The sequence below is a fragment of the Clupea harengus genome, chromosome 4 (genome assembly GCF_900700415.2).
Source record: "Clupea harengus chromosome 4, Ch_v2.0.2, whole genome shotgun sequence".
NCBI lineage: Eukaryota > Metazoa > Chordata > Actinopteri > Clupeiformes > Clupeidae > Clupea > Clupea harengus.
Genome location: NC_045155.1, coordinates 16,574,950 through 16,593,279, shown reverse-complemented (window position 1 = coordinate 16,593,279; position 18,330 = coordinate 16,574,950). Strand labels below are relative to the sequence as shown.

At 43.4% G+C, this 18,330-nt stretch overlaps 1 protein-coding gene and 1 long non-coding RNA gene across 3 annotated transcripts in view; one reads left to right on the top strand and one right to left on the bottom strand.

The window, feature by feature from the left end:
* The first annotated feature begins 7,512 nt into the window (after positions 1-7,512).
* Positions 7,513-8,764, top strand: LOC116220213. Of its 2 annotated transcripts, none has more exons than XR_004163493.1 (2): positions 7,513-8,150; positions 8,266-8,764. It is a non-coding gene; the product is annotated as an uncharacterized LOC116220213 (long non-coding RNA). The 2 variants fall into 2 exon arrangements; XR_004163494.1 differs by having other exon boundaries at positions 8,263-8,764.
* Positions 8,765-10,308: 1,544 nt separating this feature from the next.
* The window catches only part of LOC105906390 (probable phospholipid-transporting ATPase IIA), a 39,031-nt gene continuing 31,009 nt past the window's right edge, over positions 10,309-18,330 (bottom strand). The window contains exons 23-28 of the mRNA XM_012834523.3: positions 17,777-17,932; positions 17,258-17,322; positions 16,682-16,790; positions 16,397-16,454; positions 14,976-15,179; positions 10,309-12,274 (exon numbers count right to left, since the gene is read on the bottom strand). Coding sequence (XP_012689977.1) covers positions 12,138-12,274; positions 14,976-15,179; positions 16,397-16,454; positions 16,682-16,790; positions 17,258-17,322; positions 17,777-17,932 — 729 coding nt within the window. The 3' untranslated portion in view covers positions 10,309-12,137. The remainder of the gene's footprint in view (positions 12,275-14,975; positions 15,180-16,396; positions 16,455-16,681; positions 16,791-17,257; positions 17,323-17,776; positions 17,933-18,330) is intronic.

Sequence of the window (18,330 nt, the reverse complement as noted above, 5' to 3'; positions counted from 1 at the left end):
TCATAAATACAGATCTGTTAGGTTAAGCAGAAACCGTCATATAAAGTATGTACATGCAGAACAGCGAATTAGGCAACAGTAGCTGCAGAAACAACAGCAGCAGATACAAAGAACCCCTTCGGTTTCAACATCAAAATTATCTATTTGAATCCAATCTCCTGATTGTACTGTATGAGACTAATCAAAGGCTCAACATTCTGTTCAGTCTCTGAGTCCATACAGTAACAGAAAATCAATTGGGGCTTTAAGTGGCTGTAAATGTAAGAAATCAAGTAATCATTCATAGCATTGTTCATAAATCTCCACGTAAAACATGGTGTAAGAGCAAACTGTAATGATCGAGCAGTGCTTTCTCCAAAACAGACCTGTTTCAGTTTAGAATGCCTTTAATAACGAGATATCGCTAAAAGTGCACTGGGATGAACTGTCACGTAATTAAAATGCGTTTTACAGAGGTTTAAGGATAAAGCAGGTAACTCAGTTAAATATGCGCTCCACATAGGCCTACACATTGTGTTTCTCCTTTAATCATACAATTTAGATAAGCACAACAAACCTCGATTATCCTCAGGGAATTCGCTGCTTGGCGGCTCATACTCAAACAGGTACGCAAACTCCAAGTCATCTTGGCAGTGCACTTGACTGAGCTCTTCAGCCAATTCGAGCGCATTCACTTTGTCGTCGTAAAAAGAGGTCATCTGAGTTATTTTATCGTTTACTTTAGGAAAACGGTGACCATTCGGAAAGCTGCCACGGAATAGCGTCTCGTCTCCAACGCAAACAAAATCTGGCAAGGAAGCAGCCGGTGACGCTTAGGGAATGAGGGGAGGTAGAGGTAGGGGTAGGCTATACGCTAAATTCAAAGACGCTTTTGCTGTATTTGAAGGCTGGCAGACTACAAGCCTTCCTCATTGGCTTCCTGTTTCATCTCGACCACATGAAGATAAGGCGTGTCTGGACTCATACAGTAGCGCTTCTAGGACAGCACATTAGCGAAAAAGTGACGGAATACGCCTCCTGTTGATAAGTTAGAGAGTGACAGGTGCAATTACAGCATCCTCTTTGGCTTCACTGACTTGACACACCCCCTTGGGGAGTCATAGTGTTTCCATACAACCATTTGTCAGGGAGACATAGAATGGCCATGATGACAGCGGGCATCATGAAGTAATGGACGGAGACAGATAGGACACCTGTAGGCCTCGGTCTACTCAGCCAATATGATTGGCACCCGTTGTCTGTGATAGTATTCACGAAAACAAATTTGAACAGATACACGCAGCCTAACCCGTCAGATCCTGTAAACGCGCTCCAATTATGCCTAGATGGGCAGACTGTCTCAGCGAACATTTTCATGTTATAGTGCCCACTGGACATGGATTGTCTACTCGCTTGTGGATAATTATGTCAGATGTGCCCTCTATAAGGAATCCACACGGACGCACAAGTCTTCTCGTGGGGCAAAGCAAATCGTTCACTAGTCTAGGTCGAACAGTACCTTCAAAAATGTCATGCTGCTTATATAACTAGGCATTTCAATGAGGCAAGGGCACCTAACGTTCAATTCAATTTGAAAAACGTCTCTAAACTGCACAGCTCAGTAACAGCCACTGTCTTGTGAGAGATCAGTGACAGTCAGAGGTGTCTTTCTATATAACATCCCTGTGAGAAAGTCTCCTGTTTATGCCAGCATCCACACGGCTGTCTGTCATGTCAAGTCAAACAACACTTTGATTTTTAATACTTTCATTTAACGTTTTGTGAATCATGTGATTTTTTCCTTTTAGACCATTTACCGGTATGGAAGTAAGTATGGATAGCCCAACCCGTAGTTTACTTTTTTTTAAATATTTCTGATAGCATGCTGCTGGCTGAGATTTAGGAAAGCAGTTACCATTGAACAGGAATGTAATAAAACCCAACGCTATATTTTGCAGCTTGCATATGTGAGGTCTTTTTTTTTTTTTTTTTTTTTTACAAAAAGTTGTTAAATAGTATCAAATTGTTGATTACCAGAAATCAGATCACAACACTTCAGCACGCGCCATCCATACCTTGATCCATCGACCTCATGTGGTGGTACTGCGCCAGCCTCCAAGTCTCTCTAAACATTTGGAAAATAAAAATTCAAAATCACTGATAAAAGAAGAAAAATGTTCAGCTATATCTCATAGCAGGTAAAAATTCCGGTGAATGGATGAATCTGCAACGAAGTATTCAATGGCAAATACTCCTTTTTAAGTGCTAAAAATCATGGAGGTAAAACAGAACCGCTTGCTAAAGTTATAGTATGAGCTCCCTTTCCTTGCTCAGAGGATTACTTGAGTATCAAGAGCGGCTTCCTTCCCCGCTCTGGGTGTTTATAATGGTCCAATGCTGTAAAAGAACGGGATTCCCTCAGTGTTTCCTCCTGTTTGTCCGCTTTGCCATGGAAACCTGGAGCGGCTCCATCGCGGAGACTCAGGGCTTTCCTGCAAAGCCCACACTGAGGAATCCATGACGTCTCCAGCCGCTGCGCCAAGGCATTTCTGCGGCTTCTCTCAGACAGTGGCACACAAGAACTTCATTGTGGAGATGAAGAAATTACTGAAAGGAGGAGGGGGAGCGAAAAAAAATGAAAGCAGGAGTGATGTTTAAATATGTACAGAAAGTGTGTTACACAGTGGCGTTTTACCGTTCGCAGGGTTTTAAAGCCAATTTGAAATATGAGTTGAAATGCTAGCTCGGAACATAACGGCATCTTTCATAACCTTGCAGTTTCTTCAGCCACACGAGGAAAAATCATTGATAGATTTAATAACACTTTTGCCAAGGCTGTCCTAGATGGAACTATGGAGTAGATTCCAATACCTCCCCACATTTAAACCATTTTCTAATGGAAACTTGCAATGGTAGAGGGGGCCATCTGACATCATACATGAAGTGGTGATATGAGATGATCGGAAAAAGTACGAAGTCACATAAACGGCCAGTAAAATTACTGTAATCCGCTGGCCGAAGATAATCAGGATTATGTACGTCAGCTACATTAGTATTAGTTTTGTAACAGACGTTTACATTTTTAGTCATTTTTATTTTTAGTTCCGTTCATTCCAAATGCTATGGTGAGGTTAGATGCAACAGGCTAATGGGTTTATATGTGTTACACACACTGAATTATGTCAACCACACACTATTAGATTGGCAACCATGACTGTTTGCAATCTGTATTCGTTCCTAGAGAGAAATACATGTGTAATATTCATATCAAAAGCCAAACAGAAGTACAATTTTTTTTGGCTTTACCAAAAAATCTCGTCATGGTCATCATATGCATTACAGAGCAGTAATTGTATAAGACCTTTGGGCACATACTCAGTTCTCAATGGAGGGTGGGCTGAGTGCTGACAGGCCAGGCAGCAGGAGGCTGTTGAGCGAGACACTGCTGTCTTTGACACTCATCCACAGCCATTTCATCCTCCTCAAACCCTAGAATTATGGACATAGACAGACACACACAGGGACTCCAAGTCATCTGAGTGGAGCCGAGTGCTGGTACACCCCAGCAATAAATGTTTCATGAAAGGCTAATGTAGCCCATTAACAGCCTCACCCACAACCTGGCCAAGGAAGTTGTGGCCTGCTGGAGATCAAGGGGAGCCAAGGTAAACTCCTCAGGATTTACAGTTATAACATGGCTATGCACTGTATCAGGAGACTAAGCACTGGGTAAAGCTATCTGACTGAATTAATTCATCCTTAATGGGCCTTTTGCCCAGCAGTTTTGAATACCATGAATGGCTATGGGTACATTCTCTTGTTGATATTGGTACTTCAATAATTATTTCAATAATTCAACCACTCAAAATGTAAGCAGACTGATTCCGCTAGACTGCATCGTTGACTGTATAATACAGGAACATTTTAAACAGGTTTTAGCCCACCGTTACTTAGCCCACAATTGCTTTATGTCCAAAATGTTGTTAATCAAATTATATCATCATATCAAGTGACATTTGTAACATTAGTGACAGTCAATACAACATGGAGTTTATCCAGAGTTTAGACCAGCTAAGGGCTTCAGAACACTTAAAGTATTTTTTAACAGTGATCTCAGTTTAAGTACCAAATAAGTTAGGTATTCAAAACAATAAGCAAGAATTTATCTAGAGTTTTGAGGTGCCAAAGTCAGACTAGCAAAGGGCTTTAGAACACTTCAGTTTCTGTTTGTTACAGTGATCTCAGTTTTAGTAAATAAGTAGTTTTGAAAGGGGCAAGCAGGTATTACTGTCATCGCCATAAAAGGTCAAAGTTCACCTTTGTTGCCAACAGGCAACACTTTGTCCTAATTTGCCTGAGATGTCCTGAGATTCTGGGGTGTTCTTCATTATAGTAATTGCAATTTTTAGTACAGCTAAGGTAAGTAAGTACTGTATCTCGAACTGAACCCGAAGCATAAATACAGTCATTAAAGGTGCATTAAGATGTGTTTGTCATGAAAACTTATGTTTTAAATTAGCATTGAATAAATCTATGCCTTGTACAAAACTGAGGTGCGAGGGCTCAAAAGAGCAATTGAGTAGGATCAGAATAATAAGCTTGCGCTCAAATATAGGTGGAACATGTTAAATGTTTCTAGACCTACAATGAGAGTACTACTGAAAGTAAAATTGTTCTTGTGCATCTTAATTGTATGTTTCCATCTTGATTCTATAGGTTATATGCAGACCTTTATAATTAAGAGGCCCTGACATGTAAATAAACCCATGAAGTGCTTAAACTGAGAAACAACATGTATAAAATGCACAGTAATATTGGGAACCATTGCTTATGTATCATGTCTTAGCGTTCTATCATTATTGTGAGTCCAGAAGAATGTGTATTTGAGAACAGGTTCTAATACACCAATTGTATTCTATTTCCAATTCTATTTCAACTGTATGTTAGCGAGCTCTATAAGTCACTATTTGACATGCTTCTGCCGGTGAACTGGTCACATGTATCCCGTAGAGCTGGCATTCTGATTCCTTTACTAAAATGAGGTTGTCTTTGGCTTTTTCCGCTCCACCTCAGCATAATGGATGCAAGATTTAAATGTTGACCGTACTGTAGGCCCGGTGGCATCATTCTCTTTATAGGCATAACTTGGCTTTCAATTTGGCCTTCTATGGCCCCAACCTGAAACACTTAATCTATCTCTAATTTTTCAATTAACTTCTATTCTAAGGTTTTTTTTCTTCTGTGTGCACTTACACTTCCTTGTAAAGCACTCAGTTCTATAGTTATCTTAGTGATATCATATCACTTGTCCATTACACAAACTGTTCAATGAATCAATTTTGAGCAACATTCATTGCTTGAATTATTTGTTATCACTCAGACTCATGGAGAAGTGGACGATGGGTGTGCATTTTTAACTAATTGGTCAATTGCTTCATTAGAGACAATTATAAAATGTACTGCAGATAATTGTGCCATAAGCCTGGCTGTTAAAAGTAGCGCAAATGAATGACCCTTCTTTAACCTCACAGTATCTCGAACATGCCATGTTTGTAGTTGTGTCTTACTACAGGAAACTTCTTATAAGCTAATTTTCTTGGCTAGGCCCAAGTCTCTGGACTCTGTACATTGTAGAGTATCAGTTGTCCAACACGGACAGCTGTGACGTGAGTAGCAGACCGATGCGCTGGAAATTCTTAGCGGCAGACAGAGAGGCAATTACGGGTCTGCTTTGAATTGTCATCTGCAAGGGTAAGAGGTGGCGAAGGACAGGAGTAACAAATCATGCCAGGCCACCGCAGGCTTAGAAACATACGTTTCCCCCTTTTTTTGCGAGGGGAACTCTCGACGAAGAACTCTTGTCTACCAGATGTACATTCCTCCCCTGTTACGGCAGTCTTACGCAACTCAAATTCTGAATGAGTAAATTAAAACGGCAGTACTTTGAAAGCGAGAGGGGGGAAAGTGTCCGTCCAGACGGCCGTACGTACGCTTCCGTTTTCACTCGAGAAACCTGCTTTTTCCAAGTTCATGCAGTTGTTTCCACCCACTGTAAAACAGCTCATTTAGGCAGACTTGTCTGGGTTATGGCATTACACTCGCTTTACTTTTCCAAGACCAACATGTGCGTTTGAGTAGCACGGTTACCCGGGCAGTGGAACTCTGCTATGGAAATGGCACATTATACCATGTCTCATGGAAATCTTCTCAAGTATGTTACGGAAACGGGAATGAGACCCTGGAGCAGCGCTTTTAATCAGCTCACAACCGAGAAAAAAGCGTACCATTTCCCTCTTTTTCCCTTGTCCAGTCGGCATGTTATGGATGACTGACATAGTTGTGACTCTGCTTAATGCGATGGAGCCTCAACCTATTAGTTGTTTCTCCTTTGTAAGTGCAAACTTGACCTTGACAGAAACATTTAAATTGTCTTGGTTTTTTTTAAGACATGGACAATCTCAATAATTACCATCATTTTCCACAGATATGGAAAGTGCGCACATAGGAAGAAATGAGCGCGTTACATAACTGGGTTATATTGATTCTGGTTGCGTAAAGAATTTCAGCTCTTCATTTCACCAGGGAAAAAAACACACTGGTGTTTCCTCCATTTTGAGAGCAAAAATCTGAAGCAGTTGAAACCATATCATCTGAGAAAGATTCTCCAATTTCAGCTCTCTCTCTCTCTCACACACACACACACACCGACATATACACACACACATACACACTCACTCACTCACTCACACACACACACAAACATACATATAATAATACACCAAACATACACACGCACACACACACACAATTTTGACATTCAAGATATTCATGGCAACCAGTTTTCTTGTTTTTGAGTAATCCACGTGTTACAATCATTATTAGAACACCCATTCAGGTTTAAACCCCGTGCTCTACCACAACTGTCCTAAAATAATTCAAATAGAGTTATTTGTATAGATAGTGGCGCATCAAATTTTCTATAAAGTAGACATATATTGCAAGATATAGCATTAGTGCTTCCTGCAAGCTGTTATCCTTTAGCAACAAGCACAACATGGTCATCTAAGGGTTTGGTGCCAGGGAGCAAAGGAGATAGCAGGGTGTTTAGATTAGCATCCCAGTAAGCATTTTGGATAAGAGGAACTCGTGACATGAAGCAGAATCCCAATGGTGCAACAGCTTGTAACATTTCACTAAGACAGTCATAGCTGGGCCTGAACAGCGTTTCCTGTAGAAGAGTTTAAATAAGGGCATGTGTGACCATTACAAAAATGTCTATCTACTGAGCTACTGTGTTCTTGATTTACTCAGGCATCAATATGATTAAGAAGTGAGACAACTTAGTATGGAGGTAAGATAGGCACATACGGATAAGTTCAGTTAATTATACCTACAAAAGAATATTCATGTCAAAATGGTAGTCTTAAATGTGGTGTATATCTGTTGTAAGCCAAAAATGCACAGCGAAATACACTCAACATTTTCTGAGCCATTTTCTGTTTATACTTTTCAAGTGTTATGTTATCTGTACTGTTCAGAATGTACTGTTGTTCTGTATTGTAGCCTATGCAAACAATTTGAAACATAAGTAGGAAAATCTGACATGTGAACTGTGATCTAACATCAGAACTGATCCTGCAAAGCTTTCAGGTTATTAGGAGCATTCTGATCAAAATGAGTTCCGCTATGCGTGTCATGTGTCATGATAGAAACCTTGTGCTTTCACGCCAGTGAATGACCACTCCCACTTCCCCTGCCTTCACATGGCTGATATGGAAAATACAGAAGCTGCTTTGACAAGCCATTGCATTTTGAAATGACAAATTAGAGATGTTTCCATGTTTGTTGGGCTGAGGTGTATTGCTGTTTACACATGTAGGCAGGAATATTTCCCATGTTCTGACTTAGCAAAGGTAAGGTGTGAAGGTATGTCCAAAGCTCCCTGGCTTAGTGTAGTTATAAATAGCCCAGTGCACGGGTGTGAGAGTGCACTTGGCAGAAGCCTCTGCGAGAGGTCTGTCATCAGCCCAGCCCCACCAGCCATCTCCCTCTGACAGAAGCCAAGAGCCCAACTGATGGGAGTTTACACTAGGACATGTCTAAACCGGAGGATGGAGGATCAGCTATGCCAGGGGGGAGGTGCTGTAATAGTATCATTCTAAGGAGAGAAGGTGAGCTTGTGGTCTGTATAGTAACAGGGATTACTAATGGAATGTTGTCTGATTAACTTGCGCCTTCTGTAATGAGTTTCTATTTTTTAAAAACATCAAACACGTGTTTCAGCAGACGTGGGTGTTCAACTACACAGAGGACAGGAGACCTGCAAAAGAAGAACCGTTGGTCCAGCCCACCGTTTAACTCTCTAACACACTCTCACAAAACCCTTTCAAATGTTGTCACTTGACAGACTGGGTTGACTTTGACAAAAAAAAAAGTTCCACCAAAACTGTTGTCAAAACAAACACCCAAACAATCAAACATTCAGATGTTGTCTCCTGTCTCTCTGTCAGGGGAAAGACCATGTGTAAGAGGAGGAGTAGATCAGGGATATTAAAGTAGATCTCAGAGGTTTTTTCTTTTGCCTAAACTGTGACAGACAATGGCTGTACTTCACTGCCTTTCTCTTTGGCAGGACTGCTGCATGAGATACATTGTCATGGCCAAGTCAATCCTAAACGCATGTCCATGTAGGATATCTCCAAGTAAGAAGCAACATGTTTAATCAAAACTTCTTAGTTTTGAAAAGGTATGACATACTACTTAAGAATAAACAACAAAAATAAAACTATGGCAAATGTGCTTCCAGTGATGTATAATACGGTTACATATCTTCCTTTGCACCACTCCTGTGAGAGAGAACTAAAACAGAACTGATTGGGAAGCCAAGCTCTTCATTCCACTCATGAGATGGAATAACCCTCTTTCTGGCTGACGGATCGGACTTATATTAACGTCGAAGAGAAAGTATTTCTGCTTTTGGAAAGTCTGTCTTCTTCTGGCCAAGGGACATTCAACGTAATTCTGGATGATGCGGGGCATATTTTATGATCACATTACAATGATTTGTTTAGTGATAGTTTTATAGATGGAGTTCACTGAAATGTGTCAATTGTCAATTACAAACATCATTCTATAAATATTGGCATGAAAGCATAGAAGATTATGTACATAATTTGCCAGGTCCTCTCTTAAAATAAGCGGGCAGGAAAATAATTTGTATCTAGATTTGTGCATCATTGATGTGATGATATACTGACAAGGTGCATTATTCTATTACCAAGTAAACAAGATTAATTTCTGGCATTCTGAAATGGCAGACTGACACTTCGGCTTTGATGGAGGCCAGAAAAGTCCAGGCTGCTTAAATATGCAAGGGCAGCCAGTGGCCAATCAGATGGAAGAACCGAGCCCAACACAATCGTCATGTGCACATTAGAAACAAACAAGCTGTCTGGCGATTTATGACTGTCCATAAAGGACTAAGTCAGATGTTTCTATACGTTCTCTGTCCCACCTGTGCTATCTGGGGATTACACACAGAAACACATGACAAATATCAGAGCTCTATAGCTTACAATTGAAAATACAATTAAAATGGGTGCAACAAAGACGTAACAGTGTGTTTAAATGATTCACTGAAAACTTTGAATAACATGCACTTATATCATGCATGTTTTTCAATTCATATAGTTTTATATATTTTAATCTGAAACTCTTTCTACCCACATCCATGATTTCTTTGTATTACCAATGAATAAAGAATGACAGTGAGCTCTAGAGCTTCTACAACTGTGTAGTAGGCCCGGGTACACTTTTTTGAAGGACAATTGGAAGGAACTGCTTTATGTGGTTGAGTGGAATCGACAGATTGTGAAATGAGAATTGAGCTGAAACTCTGGAGAGCTTACCAGCTACACTATAAAACAGCCAATACTGTTGACCACCTGCCTCTGCGACTCCATCTACTGGTCAACATATTACACATATATACACACACACACACACACACACACACACACACACACACACACACACACACACACACACACACACAGAGAGGGAGAGAGAGAGAGACTACACACATATTTTTTAGGAGTGAAAGATGCAAATGACCAATCCTTAGCTGTGCTGTACACAATGCAACATTACATGACAACACAATACTAGTACTTACTAGAACAGCATAACACAAATGATCCAATAGATAAGAGAATAGAGAAGTATCTGTCTTCTGTCCGCTGGCTTGATTACCAGATCTATATACATCTAGATGACATCATTATTTGCCTGCAAAAGGTTTTACTGAACATGAATGAACACACACGATGATAAGAAAACACACATTTATTCTTTCAGCACTGATATCATTGACACATTGTCCCTTTTGTTCAGCTAGTTGTTGAGTGCAAATACCAACACAAAGTAAGAAAAGTTAATAAATAAAAAGGTACTTTGTTATTTACAATTCAGCATTTCACAATTACCCTTAATGAAACAAAAAATGCTAGGTCATTACATTACACTGACAAACACGGAGAGTTGTTACAACTAAAACAAACCAAAAAAAAAAAGAACCCAGGCCCTTCTGTCGGAAGGGAACCTGATGCAACCACGTGCAAAAGCAGCTCGTCAGACAGGGGGGGAAGGGGGCTGGAGGACCAAGAGAGGAACAACTGCACACATCAAGGCAGCGCTCTGTCAGCAAGCTCACTGGGTTCGCTACTACCAGCAGTCACAATGAATGCATTTCAAAAGGTCTCGGATGGTTTCATAAACAATCCAGGAGGGTTGTACTACACGTTCATGTTTAGGTGAGGGAGGCTGTAGATGCACAAGCTTCCTTTCACATGTGTACGTCATGGACACGCAGCCGTCATGCAGGTGCTGTATGTCGAGTGAGTGACTCCTGATAAGAGGACAGCTCCAGATATGACCAGTTAATCAAGTGCCTGCCCTGCTACTGCGGACTGACTGAGCAGTGTTGGCACTCTGTATGCAAACACACACACACACACACACACACACACACAGACACCACACACATACACACACACACACAAAATCAATGCTTTCCCTGACAGTTGTTAGTCATTAATAAAACCACACAATGAGAAAGAAGGTCAAGGAACTGTTAACCGCACAATCACAAGTATTTACACACTCAAGCATGCTGAGCCTTCCCTGAACACGAGGGTCAAGAGGAAACTCCATAAAAAAATAAAGTGTGAGCAAGCAGTAACCTTTACAGTGACATAGGTTTGTCTGTCCTTAAAGTCAAGTAGGTGTATGTGTGAGGGCTGACAGTGGGTGAAAGAAGACAAAACGTCATTGAACACACACACATGCACACACACACACACACACACACACACACACACACACACGATCGCAACAAACTCAAATAAACACGGGAAGCGCACCCACGCATTGAGCACACCGTCCCTTTAGATGTCCAAGCTCATGGAGGGAGTGCTGGACTGGACTGGACTGCACTGGACTAGTGTAGAAATAGCCCAGAGTTTGGGACCACATGCTGCCCATTGTTCTCTTACTGTCTGCATCTGGCTGCTGTCCTACCGTCTGACCATTTAGTAACTGGGAAATCAGTTCCTCTCAGTTCCGCTTATGCACACACACACACACACACACACTCTCTCTCTCTCTCTTTTAAAACCTTACTTCCCTAATAAGATGCATATAGTTATATGATACTGTTTTAGTTCCAGTGTTTGAAATACTACCAATAATGTCAGTGCAAATGTGCAAATCAGTAGTAGTACCCTCATTGATATTAAAACAAACAAATAATAATCTAAAAACTTGATTCCGCCCTTTCCAAAACAAATAAGCAATACATTTTCTCCAATTTGCCAAACAGCCCTACTTCAGAAGGCTGTGAGGAATGTGGGCAAGTTGAATTGAAACACACACACACACACACACACACACACACACACACACACACACACACACACACACACACACACACACACACACACACACACACACACACACACACACACACACACACACACACACACACACACACACACACACACACACACACCAGTGACTCTAGGGACAGGTGAAGACCCAGCAGGTTAATGTGGTTCTTAGTGAGTTGAGGGGCTGCGGTGGCTCGGAGGATCCATGCAGGTTTAAGAGGTGAGCTTGGAGTAGCTGGGGGGTGAGAAGCGGCGCCGCAGGTACTTGAGGATGTAGAGCGGCAGACAGCTGACCAGAGTGATGGCCGTCACCTTCCACACGAACGACAGCGTCGTGATGAAATACACATCTGAGCCAAAACAGAGACAGAGGAGCAGAAGAGCAGAAGGGAGATGGTGTGTAAGTCCCACTGGTATTCAGGAACAGAGATGATGAGTGTGTCCCACTGGTATTCAAGAACAGAGATGATGAGTGATACATGTGTGTGTGTGAGTGTGTGTGTGAGTGTGTGTGAGTGTGCGTCTGTGTACTTGTCTGTGTGCATGCATGATTTAACTAGGGCATTGGGCCCAACACCTGACAAGGTTCAATCATAGGAGCAGAGAGGAGCCTACCAACTCGTCAGGTGGCTACCACTGTCAGGCTAAGACAGCCATTCTCCAGTCTTAGTAGATCAATGTCTGCCCTGTGAGCAAAATCTCTCATGCTGAATGTTACCATGGAGCAAGAGCTATCGGATACCATCTGAGGTGGAGCAATAACTCTACACTCTTCCTCTAGCCACTGTTCTCAGAAAGAAAAGGGCCTGTTTTCTGTCGACGTTGGTGAGTAAACACTGGTGCTGCCCACAGTCTAGCGGCCATGGACCACAGTCAGGTCGGAATGCAGAGGGCCTCAGAAAAGGAGCTTGAACCAGAGAGGCTAAAATAAGGGTCTGGAACAGCCGCATTTAGCTTAAAGCGTCGGGAGACGGAAACTCGCGTCAGTCTGTGGCCCACTCAAGCTTCCCAAACCTGCTCTTTTATTATGTTTTACGAGGAGCTTGTGTGCATGTGTGTGTGTGTGTGGGGGTAGGTGCGCTTGGTGTGTTTAACCACAGTCACTGACTGGACAGTTTTTTCTCCACACATCACACACATCTCGACGTCTGCCATTCCCACAACCCCATCCTCCAGACAGCAGCTCATCATGTCCTCCGGCCTCAGTGGACGACAGCACATCTCTCTCTCAGCCCAGGCTCCTCCTGACACGCCTCCACAGCGGCCACCACCAGTGGCAGGTGTCTCTGTCCCCTTTGAGCAGGAGTGGATCGGGGCTGTTTCTCCCTCTATGCTACTCAATTGCATTTGATCCTCCTTAAGGTTCCATAGGAGATCACTAATTGTAGAACAGTGCATGGGAGAATGCTACCGCAGTTTGTACTCATTCCGAGAATGTAGGAATCTCAAAAAATTTTCCGCATCGGATTTTTGTTTGTCATTATTTGTTGCCATTTTTTGTCCTGATTTGTGGCTACTTCTCAATGGGTTCAGTTGAGAGCTTGTGTCTGAGATATCCTATCGTTAACTACTCTTGGTTTGTATAACCTCTTATCAGGGATTTGTGAAGAGAAGATACTTAAGGTGTCATAATTAATGCTTGTGTGCATGCTAACCAGCCCCAAGTTGTAGGCCTTAGGGTTTTAGGCCTGTAGTTAAGCTTGTTCAGGTGTTTGGTAGGTGAACATGGCTTCCCATAACAGTAAAAGATGGTTAGAGATCATGGGTGTTTGTCATTATGTGGACATCTAAGTCTGTAAGTGTTTATGTGTATATAGACACTTACAAAGAGAAGGAGAGAGAGAAAGAGAAGAAGAGAGTGAGAGAGAGTAAGAGAGAGAGAATGTGAGTGAGAGCCAGAGAGAAAGAGAGAGAGATAAACAGTGGGACCTTGGTGGAACAGGGTCTGCATTGGCAGGAAATGAGTGTGTGGGTCTGGCATTTCCCCCTGCAGAGTCCAGAGTGCTGCATGGTGGTGTGTGTGCGTTAATGTGTGTGTGAGCTCTTGGACTCTGTCACAGTTGTTCACCCTTGACCTTGGAAGTGGCAGATTCCAGCCACCGAGAGTGGGGACTGCTGGCCCAGGGGGAGCCATGGCAGCCAGTCTGAGCTCTGACGTGTGGTGATGGGGGGGGGGGGGGGGGGGGTCAGCTGACACTGGACCCAGCCAACAGACATGAATCCATCAGTGAGCATCAGTATGTGGCTGGGGTGGGGGAAGGTTGAGAGCTTAAGCTGGAGGTGTGAGCAATGACTGGGTCATGGACTTGAGGCCCAAGGGGCACACTAATTATGTACCTACCTGTTTCCCAGAATGCATAGGATCACAGCATTTGCTAAATGAATAATTGGAAGTGTTTGTAAACCCAGGCTTTCTATAATTTTGCTGTTTGGTGACCCAGTGACCATACAGAGGAGTAGATTACTGTTGCCATTATTAACTGCAGGAGGAAGTGGTGTGGTGTGGTCTGGTCTGGTGTGGTCTGGATGGCACCTAAAACATGCAAATGGCCCTTGTCCACACAAAGGAGTGCGGTAGTGAGTTAGTGCTCTGATGACATGACATGACCTACTAGAGCAGTTACACAGCAGCTGCTCCTGGACTAGGGTAGGCCATGTCAGTGTTTGCTATCCCGCTAGCTGGAAACCTACTCACATACATCACACTCTGCCTTGGGCTGACAGCTATTATTAGTGGAGCGCAATATGATGTGTGCCGTGACGATATGATAATGGTGTGTGGAGATGAGGTTGAGGTAAAAAAGCCCAGGAGCAAATCTGTATTTGTCAACACTGTCTCAATTATGTGATTGTGTGTGAGTGTGTGTGTGTCTGTGTCTGTGTCTGTGTCTGTGTGTGTGTGTGTGTGTGTGTGTGTGTGTGTGTGTGTGTGTGTGTGTGTGTGTGTGTGTGAGAGTGTGAGTGAGTGAGTGAGTGAGTGAGTGAGTGAGTGAGTGAGTGAGTGAGTGTGTGTGTGTGTGTGTGTGTGTGTGTGTGTGTGTGAGAGCTCACCAATAAACTCGTGCAGGAAGACGAGCGAGGCGATGTAGCAGGCGAGGCTGAGCAGCTCTGCCACGATCATGAGCCAGTGCCACGTCTGCACGGTCAGGGCCACCATGAGCAGCTCGGTCAGGATCAGCGCGGTGAAGGAGATGGCCACGATGTGCACAAACTCAGACTCAAACAACAGCAGAGCTCCGTACATGATGATGCTGCCTGTGAGAGGAACAAACACACAAACAATATTCAGACCACAGTCAACTTTTAACCTTCTTTCACTAAAAAAGAGGAAATGAAAGTCAATGAAACCCAACCCGCAAGTTCACGATTTTAGGATGAACATCTGAACTGAACTCCTGCTAAGGCTGATAGCCACTGAATGCTGATCAGTATAATGAGCCCTGTTCATCACCCGTCATCATCTCTACTGGCCGCATGGAGGGGCTGATTTGAAAGATGCTGCAAAGTATTAAGGGAGAAGATGCAGCTCTACTGAAGTCTACCTGTTTCCTAACATAGCTGTTTCAGTACAGCTGAGTACCAAACTGAATCTAAACCCCTGACTACTGATACACTTAACTCCATAAGTCCCTCAGGATTTGGGGTACCAGTTGCAAGCTGAGCAGTCTTGTGTACCTGCCTACAGCCTTTATGATGTAGAGCCCTAACCCTATAGGGGCCGCATGGTTTCAAGTGTCAGGAAGAGGAAAAGTGCTGCTTTTCCATATTTTCTGTCGTTTTTCCATGTTTTCTCCAGCGCTTCCTCTGGTTGCCGTGTTGTCGTGACCTCGGCTGTGGCCCGTGAAGAGCCGCTTCCTGTGATTGAGCGGCGTAATTAATACCAGCCACGTGAAAGCCGGAGCCAGAGCGAGGCTGGTGTTCCCCATCACCACCGGGGCACAGCTTCTCGCACTGTTCACACTCCCAAGCTACATCTCTCCTGTTGCTAACACACCCCCTTTACACAGAGCTCAAATACAAGCCTCCTAGGAAAATACTACATGACTGTGCGTGCAAAAGACATCCACACCGAGCAGTACAAAGGGGGGGATGTTCTGCTGGAAACTCCTGGGATAGATGGGCCACCCTGGCGCATTGAGGATCCAGATGAGACTGGAATCCTCTGGCAGAGGCCGTGAGGAGCAGGGGAGGGAGGGGGGCGGGGGAGAGCAGCGCGGCTGTGTGGAGCTCTAACCCACGCCCTCAGAGGACTCACCACACAAAGGGCTCCGCTAGAAAAAGCACCTCAGGTTGTTTCAGCTCATTCAGACTCAGACACAAAGAAACATATCGAGGGAAAATACAGACAGATGTGTCATATTTTGTGAGTCTTCTAACAAACCTGGCAAGGTTCTGTAGTGTAGTAGTGAAATACACTCTCTGAAAGGGTGACTGGCCAAAACAAACCTTTAAGCACTCATGGCGTAACTCACCTTGGTAAATACTTATTATGACCCATATGAGAAACGTCTTAAAGGAGAGCGGTCGACCCTAAGAAAGAAAGAACAAAACAGGAAGATTCTTTTTTTTTAATTCTTGCTGCATATCACAAATCGTGACAAACCTCTTTACAGCAAAACAAGCAACTATTCTTAATTTTTGTTACACTTTACAATACTTTACAAATGACTGGATCACATGAGGCAGACAGAGAAGTATCTGGTAGCATACAGGTGTGTCCATGCTTCAGACCCCAGTAAACAGAAGGACTTTCTGACCTTGAGCAGGTCCTTGTAGAGTTCTGGATAGAGCATGGCGACCTCTGACTTGACATCCTTGTCCAGCACCAGAGAGAAGACTGGGAACATGGTGTAGATGGTGGAGTATCTGCACATGACAACAGCATCACCAGAGTTAACACAGAGACCACACAACTGCAGGAAAAACCATAGCACACACATATGCATACTGCATACACATGCATACTGCATACTGCATATCCCCAAACTATGGGATCATCAACGCCTGGAAAGTGTGTGAGCTGTCTCGTTTTTCCTCTGGATTTCCCGTTGTGAAATGAGATAGGGAGCTGGTGTGTGTGCAGCTGTATGGATATGTCACTATTAAACACAGCAGAATTATTTATCTGCTTCAAGAGGTCGAACCAAAATGGTGTCTGATCACACAGCATTACTGAAGTTTCACTGAGGCCACATTACATCAAACACCACGGTCCACTGTAGGGAACAGCGGTGGCTTCATAGAGGTGAGCACACACACTCAAACACACTCAGACACACTCAGACACACACAGACACACACAGACACACACACAGACACACACACACACTCACCCGATGATCAGGAATCCTTGGTACAGAGGAACTGAAGCAAAGTAGAAAACGGAGGAGAACACAGCCTGGCAGAGGAAGAGAGACAGGCCTTACACAAACGTGCGCACAGAATAACACATCTCAATACAGAATAACACATCTCAATACAGTGGAACCAATCTCCAACCATTTTCCTAAAGAAGGCTGATCAACATGGCTAAGGTCAGCCAACGGAGAAATGCCTTGAAGTGCAATATGACGGAGCTGCTCTCCCACATGCACCACACACATCCCACTACAGGCCCACAGTAAGGTCACAGAAAGGCTAGGGACTTTAAAACTAAAGATTTGATCCAAACAACCACTTCTGGTCTTCATCACAACTATAAAGGAGTGTGTGTGCCAAGATGGTCGCTAGCCTTAAGGGCACCTTATTCATATGAAGGTCTTCATCATTTCGACTCACACAGAAGAACAGTCACTGGTACATAGACATACACCCCCCCCCCCACACACACACAGACAGAAATGCTAGCAGACCTGCATGGTGCTGATGCATAAGCTCCTGTGGATGACAAACTGGCTGAGTGCAGCCGACCTCTTGTAGCTGTTTCTGCCATGAACCATGAGCAGCCGGCCCAAATGCTTAAACTGAGTCACAGAGAAATCTGCAGCCAGTGAAGCCTGCTTTCCCTCCTAAACAAACACACAAACACAAACACACAGAGAGAGAGAGAGAGAGAGAGAGAGAGAGAGAGAGAGAGAGAGAGAGAGAGAGAGAGAGAGCGCACTTTAGCCAAACTGCTCTTTGGTTAGAAGGCTATAAAAACACATTTCTGACAGATGACTGTAGGGTGTAATGTCGGGCTGGTATTTAATTGAGCTTAGGGGCAATTTCAGTTTATAGTTGGGCACAGAAATGCCATGTTGCTACTTGGAGTGTGCACCACAACAAGTCAAGCTCTGAGCATCTCACATTAGTCATGGCTGACTAACACAAACCCCAATGGGCAACTCATCCCAGGAGCTGTTCATAGCATCAGGGAGTGAGTGTGTGGAGTCTGGATTCAATATTAGAACACTAAGGAACATTT